Source organism: Trachemys scripta, chromosome 2 (genome assembly GCF_013100865.1).
Source record: "Trachemys scripta elegans isolate TJP31775 chromosome 2, CAS_Tse_1.0, whole genome shotgun sequence".
Lineage (NCBI taxonomy): Eukaryota > Metazoa > Chordata > Testudines > Emydidae > Trachemys > Trachemys scripta.
In genome coordinates this window covers 2,838,356-2,845,808 of record NC_048299.1, presented here as the reverse complement: position 1 = coordinate 2,845,808, position 7,453 = coordinate 2,838,356, and the positions used below count along the sequence as shown (strand labels likewise).

Here is a 7,453-nt window from a genome sequence, read left to right as displayed (position 1 = left end):
ATTGTGCAAGGCGCTGTACAGAGGATGGTCCCTGCCCCGAGGAGCTCACAATCTGTGTAACCCTGGCTCGTGTTCAATAGCACCTTACTTTGGGAGGTGTCACTATGTGATCTGTGGGATTCCTTGTGTACTCCAGCTGAGTGAGAGGGGCCCACAGAGAACAGCGTATGGGGAAATGTAAATCTAGACAAGGAGAGAATGAGTCAAAATCTACACTCAGTTGAGCCAAGCGAGGCAGGATTGCTGTTAGGGCAGAGCATGCTTACGGAACGAGAAGCGGGGTCTTGCAGTTACAGCGCTGGGCTGAGATTAGGGAGAGGGGGGTCGAATTCTCCTCTCTGCCACTGACCTGGTGTGTGACCTTGGGCGAGTCACATCACCCAGCAGTCACCCGGGGAGAAGAGCACTCCCTCTCGGCCAGCCTTTCGCTGTCTGGTCTATTTAGATTGTGAACACTTTGGGGCAGGGCAGGGACTGTCTGACTGTGTCTGTGAAGCACCTGGCACTGGGGCCTCTGATCTCCTTAGGGATGTCAAAGTGCTAGTGTAACAAATAATGTGAGACATGAGGTTCATCCCGCTCTTCTTTGGAGTTCAGTGAGGGTTTCCCAGTAGAACGGTGCTCCAGCTGACAACAGCAAACCAGAGTTTAAAAACCATGCAGACCTGTAATTTGGGGTTGGATGAATGGATGTATGTTGTCTGTGACATGGATGTAAGGATCAGGAAGCAGGCTACAGCAGAAAAGGCACGGGCCCATAGCCCCATTCCTTCCTTTATGTCTCTGGTTGAAATATACATTTTCTGTGAGCCTTGAGCACCTGAGAGATACTATTGGTCAGCTCAAGGTGCAGCTGTGTGATCAGTGAGATAGAAGAGCAGATGGAGACATGGGCGTTAGGTTTGTATAATTTTTGGTGGTGCCCAGAATGGATCCAAGCAGAGCCGTCCCATCCATAGGACAGACCAGGGCAACCGCCCTGGGCCCTGCACTCTGGGGAGCCCCATGCTTCAGAGGGATGCAGGTTCCAGGGCGGCCTGGGGTGTTAGCATGGGGCATGGCTCCCGCAGCAGTGAATGACCCGGTCCCAGCCCGCCTTGCTCCGCTCCGCTCCACACCGCCGGCTCCCGGCGTCGCTCGGGGGAGGGGACGGAAGCCGGAAAGAGGTGGGGCAGGAATTTGAGGAAGGGGTGGAATGGGGGCGGGGAGGAGATGGAGCAGGGGGGAAGAGGCGGAGCAGGGCGGGCTGGAGTCAGGTCGCTGCTGCCGGTGCAAGGCCCCCCGCTAGCCTCCCAGGCCGCCCTGGACCCCGCGTCCCCGTGAAACGTGGTGCCCCCCAAAGTGCGGGGCCTGGGGCAGTTGCCCCGGTCTGTCCTATGGATGGGCCGGCTCTGAAAATATAAGCCCAAACATTGGTGGAGCACGGTCACCACAGGCCCATATAACTCGCTGCCTACGGATGGAGATGTCTCCGTGCAGCAAGTGATCCTTACCCCGTCTTCTTTGAATTCACACTGGCTGATGTCACGTTTCCCTGATACCAGACACACTGTCTCTTGAACAGTGAATTTCACCGGTTGGATCGTTTTCGAAGACACGTCCTAAGAAGACATTCAATAAAAAACAAAATTAACATTCACAGTGAGCAGCAAGGCACCAGGCTCCACTTTGGTGTTTGGCATAATTATTTTTATTTTATTATTATTTTTTGTCACAGTATCACAGAGGCCTATTTTGGCATCCGAGCCGCATTGTGCTGGGCGCTGCTCACACACATACGCAGGCAAGGCCCTTGCCCTAAAGAGATTCCAGTCTCAGCAGCATGGAACATCGACTTATTCTAGTCCTCTGAAGTCATACATTTTTAATAATCATTCTCAGCTTTTGTCTAGGTTCTAGCAGGTTTCAAATGCTGTTCAAACATTAACCCAGAAATGTAACTTTGTGTGCTGTGGGTTAGTTCTGGAGTAGCCCCATTGTCTTAAGTTGAGGTTTTGAACAAATAATGAGTATCTGGCAATTCCTCCCCCATCTCCTGCCCTTCTCTGAGAAAACCCAGTTGCTCAGGGTTTCTGAATGTCTTTTAATTCCTGAAAGTGCAATTCTGGTTTGAAAAGTGACATGGTCCAAGTGAGCTCCTGGGATTCCAGGGCTTATTGCCTCACGGTAATTTCCATACGTGGGTCCTGTCTTGCAGAAGTTACTTGTGTGTGAAGGTGTTTGCAGGTCGGGCCCCAAGTGTCCCCCTTTTGGGCTTGATGATGCACGGCTCTGAGCGCCCTCAACTTCCACCGACCTCATTGCAAGCAGAGGGTGTTCAGCAGCTCACGGGATCAAGCCTGTCATTAAACAATGGTTATTTCCCTAACTGTCAGTCCTGCAAACTGAACTTTGCTCTGAAGCTCAAGCCCTGCTTTTCCTTCTCCTGCCTCATCACGGGAACCCTTTAAACAAGGTGCTGTTGATGATGCACGAGAAGGAACAAAACCCAGCTCCCGCTCTGCAGAGCCAGCCGGAGTACAAAGGAGTGAGCATTTCTGTTAGCTATCGGCCAGGATTTTAGAACGTGGCTGGTGAGTTTATGTGCCTCACGACTGGGGGCCCAGTTTGAGACCGTTGTGTGGCTTATTCTGAGAACCTCTCAGAATGTTCTGGAAATTCGGCGCTTCTGAAGCGTTTCCAGTTGGGCACTTGAAATCACCCGTCACTTACAAACCTCTTGGCCCAAAGGCAACAGCTCTAACTGAATACGCAGAGGGAGCAGCTCTGCTGAGCAAGGGGATGCCATTTGGGGCACTCCCACTTTTCAGAGCAAGGGCAGCGTTTTAAAATGAACACAAACTTGAACGGAAGATAAACGGTAACTCTGGCAACTTTTGCAATCCAGGTAGGTGTCTGTGAACAGGACATTAAGGAAAAATTACATACATTAGAACACTGGATAGTGTCAATGTATTTTGATTGCAAGGTATTGCTCTGTGCCTCAGTTTCCCCCTCTGACATGGGGATAATAATACATCCTTTCTCTCAACCTTTGTCTTATCTATTTAGATTGTAAAGTTCTTGTAGGCAGGAACTGTCTCTTGCTATGTGTTTGTACAGCACAGCGGGGCCATGATTTTGGCTTGAACCTCTAGATGCTGCTGGGATATAAATAATATATTATTTAGGTATCTGAGGCAAGATTAGTTCCCAGTACTTTGCCACTTTGTGGCCACCTAATAAATAATGATAATAAGAGGTTAACAACGTTTTTAAATTAAATCTTTCTTCTACCTACTACTAAAATTGAATTCTCTGCACAAGGAGACCCAGGGAGGGCACTGAATTCAAAGAGGTTATCCTCTTAAACCTTGTTAAACCTTCCAAAAACCATCTCTTTTAATGACCAATAATTAGTATTTATCTGTAAAGGCTCAGAACCCAGGCAGCAAAAAGAAAAAAAAAACTACAGTACCCCATATATTTTTTAATTGTGATTTTTAAGCCTATCCCATGTTTTTTTCAGGACTGACTCATTCTCTTTGAATACTTGTGGCTGGCCACCGCCTTTGTGCCAGGCGCTGTACAAACACAGAGTAAGTTGGTCCCTGCCCCGAATTACTCACAGTATAATTCAAATGGAAACATTCTCTGCCTGCTGAGGCTGCCACCCTNGAAGGAATACCTGACAGCTGCGGGAGACGGAGGGGTGCTGAGAAGGTCTAACTCATGATTGCCAACACAGAGATGTGTTATTGGCTTTGGATGGGGAACAAGTAGCAAATGCGTCAGTCACTACAACAGGTCACACTGGGAGCCAGGGAGACTGGCACTTCCCAGCTCTGGAAGGGAGTGTTCCTCTAGCGGTTAGTGCGGGAGCCTGGACAAAGGACTCCTGGGCTCCATCCCCGGCTCTATCCCTGACTCCCAGTGCAACCCTGAGGCAGCGGCTTCTCCTGCCAAGGCCTCTGTTTCCATCAGTGGGGCTGGGGACACTCCCCTACAGCCCTTGGGCCATCACGCTTCAGGAATGTGCGTGAGGTACTAGGAGACCTTGAGATGGGAGGTGTCCTGCTGGCCGTCGGTCAGTGTTGTGAACCCCTGGCTGCTGGCCTGAGTTTATCCATCCCCTGGCAATAAAANCCCGAATTACTCACAGTATAATTCAAATGGAAACATTCTCTGCCTGCTGAGGCTGCCACCCTCTATAAATTTCACAAGGGAACTCCAGGCTGGGGGAGGGGGCTGTGGGTTGAGGCAGGGGGTTGGGCTGCAGGAGGGTGTATGGGCTCTGGGCTGGGGCTGAGGATGAGGGGTTTGGGGTGCAGGAGGGGGCTCCAGTCTGGGCGGTGGGGCCGAGGGATTCGGAGTGCAGGAGGGGGTTGTGGGTTGAGGCAGGGGGTTGGGCTACAGGAGGGGGTATGGGCTCTGGGCTGGGGGTGCGGGCTGGGGATGAGGGGTTTGGGGTGCAGGAGGGGGCTCTGGGTTTGAGGGGGCTCAGGGCCGGGGCAGGGGGGTGCTTCTCGCTCCCCCCCCCCCACAGCCCAGTACGGAGGTGCAGAGAAACATTGAGGGGAGGAGCAGTATCTGTGCGTCACCACTCGCCCGCCCCTATGTTCCTCCGCTGGGAGGAAGCAGGGAGGAATCTGGGCCCCCCCACAAGGTGCTCTCCTGCCACTGGGAGCAGTTTCTGACTCCACACCAGCAGTGCGCACCTCTGCACTGCTGCACAGCGCCACCTTGATTATGGCACCCCTGGGAAGTCGCCCGGGTGGCCCACCCCTTATGGCTGGTCCTGGCCCCACCTCCCCTGCGTGGACCTGGCCTGAGCCCCTCTCCTGAGCCCATCCCCCACGCCACTGGGCGGGGTGCTGGGGTGCCTGTTTCCCTGCCCCCCAGGGCATGCTGCTGAAGGCAGGTGGAGGGTCCAGGGCTCCCGGGGCAGCTCTTAGCACCACCCGGTTTATGGTAGACCAGGAGGTGGGGCCATTGGGGGAAGGGGAGGAGCAGGGAGTGGGGCCCCATGGCAGGGGGCATGTGGGTGCTCAAATGTTCTTTGTGGCCAGGGCCCCAATAAATCTTATTCCGCCTCCACCCTCGGGGTGTGCCCGCTAGGGCTCAGGGCTTCAACAGGAACGGGGCTGAATCCCTGAACCCCAGCAGGTGCATCCCCGCTCTCGAAGATTGCCGTATGCAGCTAGGAGGGCCGGTAAGTTTGGCCACCCCTGCCCAAGCCACAAAGCGATTCCCCAGGTCACTCACCCAGTCTGGTTGTGGCTCAGCTTCCAGGAGCCGATAGGCCAGTGTTGTGCCTGGCTCTTGGTTGTACGCCTGAACTGCAGCTAAAATCGCATCCTCGTGGGTTGGCAGAGGGGCCGATGATGGCGCGGGGGCTGCTGTGACCACCCCGACGAGCAGCAGGACTTTCAGGCAGGTCTCCATCCTGTGTCCTGTGGCATTCAATGCGAGCTGGGTGGGCAGCCCTGTCCCTCCCGAGGGAAGCCCTTTTATACGCTGCCTCCTCTGTATGGGCAAGTGCCTCATTGGCTGCCTGCTTCAGTCCTCCCTTAACCAGTGGCTTTTCTCCCTCCATTGGCCACCCTCCGGGGCAGGCGTGGGGGGAGGTCGGTCAGAGGAAAATGAGGATTTTTTCAATAAATTGCTGAAATCGTGTGCACCAATTGCAAAACAACCCATGGTGGGGGTGGGAGCTGTCCAGGGGCCTCTGCATTGGGAAAGGCTGAGCTACGTGTCTTCATTCTGTTGGGCCAGATCCTCAGCTGGTATAAGTTGCCATAGCTCCAGTGACTTTCATGGATCTACGCTGACTTACACCAATAGAAGACCTGTCCCCTAAAGTCCAGACAACCAGAGCTTTACCCACCAGCTCTCAGTCCAGACATCACACAACAAGCATTCCCCTAGAGCCAGTCGGTAGGCCCAGGTCATTGGTTTTGATGATGCCACCACTAAATCCAAGGGGAACGTGCAGTGCGTTGACAATGGATAACCACACACCGGACTGCTCCTGACTGGCCAACCTGCTCTTTTGTATCCCAAGCAATGGGACTGCCCCATGTCCAATAGGAGGACCCTGTTCCAAAGTCTGAGACATCTCACTACCATGAAGTCTTCCTATGAGTCAGCCTAACCCATCCCTTCTTAATATTATCCCATTGCTCCTAGTCATACCCATAGCCCCCTTTCCAGATGAATCCCCCTCTCTTTGGGTTAATCCTTTTGTAGGCAGCTACCATATTTTCCTTATCCTGTATTCCCAATTGGCCAATTTTCATTGCACATGGCTGTGTCTCTACCCAAGCCAATTTGAATTAATTTTGTTAGTCAGATTTCGTGAGGCACTGTCTCGAATGTGCTACAGAAAGCCAGTTATATCCATTTGACCACTTCCTCTTCATCCACTGGTCCTGCAGTTCTGCCAAGCACAGCAATCAGTCAGATCTCTTCTTCTCTGTGACTACAGCCCGTTCTCTCTGTGTCCTCTGAGTGGGGCCCTCGCAATACTTTCCCTCCCACATAAAATGCAATGAACAATGCACACAGTAGTGCTGGCTCCGAAGTCTCCTTGATGAGGATTCTGCAGCGGGATGAGAACAAGAAGTCTCAGGATTCTTTCTTCAGCTCATTTCTGGCACATTCTGGCTGACCGTTTAGCTGTGGTTTTGTAATCCAGGCAGGACGGTCGGGGTTTGTAACTGACAAGTCCATCCCCCCCTGTGCGGTCTGTGAATTAAAGCTGGTGCTGTGTTACGTAGGATTGGGTGGCAGTGCGCTCGTACCACTTACTTCTTACCAATTATCAGTCAGTTGCTGAAATGCTAGAAATTCTTGACGTGTCTGATAATACTCCCCTGTTAGCCTGTCTGATCCTTGAGAACTGATACAATTTAATGCTATTATTATTATTATTTTACTGTAACAGCTTAATCACAAAATCATATTTTGTCCAGCTGAATTTTCCTCCTCAGCCTAAGGAGTGCTTTTTGCATGTGCCCCCCTGGGGTTTAGGTTAAATGCAGAATTGTATTTGATTCACAGTTTGGTTGTTGATGATTGAATCTGGCCGATAGTTTGCAAAGTCTGTCAACTCCTTATGTGACTTCCAGCAAGTCACTTTATCATGGGTGGTGGGTAGAGGAGGCTGTGCCTCCCCAAACAGCCTGGTGTAGCCACACCCATGCTGCCCGTAGGGCCCCTCTTTGGCGGTGCTGCTGGGCTCCAGGGGTTGGGGCCACGACGCCCGCCTTCCCGGGGTTGGGGGGGGCTGCGGTGGCACTGCCCGCTCTCCTTCCCGGCGCTCTGGGGCCGGGGGCGGGGCTGCAGCCAGGGCCGGCTCTAACTTTTTTGCCACTCCACGCAAAAAAGAAGAGCACCGCCCCGCCGTACCCCCCCCCCGCGAGCGCTGCCGAAATCCCCGCCCCCCCAGCACCACGCCACCCAAAGCCCCGCC

At 53.0% G+C, this 7,453-nt stretch overlaps 1 protein-coding gene across 1 annotated transcript in view; it reads right to left on the bottom strand.

Annotated features, from left to right (window-relative positions):
- LOC117873933 (cathelicidin-related peptide Oh-Cath-like) overlaps nucleotides 1–7,453 on the bottom strand; it is a 96,089-nt gene that overhangs the window by 76,632 nt on the left and 12,004 nt on the right. Inside the window, exon 3 of the mRNA XM_034763836.1 lies at nucleotides 1,494–1,601. Coding sequence (XP_034619727.1) covers nucleotides 1,494–1,601 — 108 coding nt within the window. The remainder of the gene's footprint in view (nucleotides 1–1,493; nucleotides 1,602–7,453) is intronic.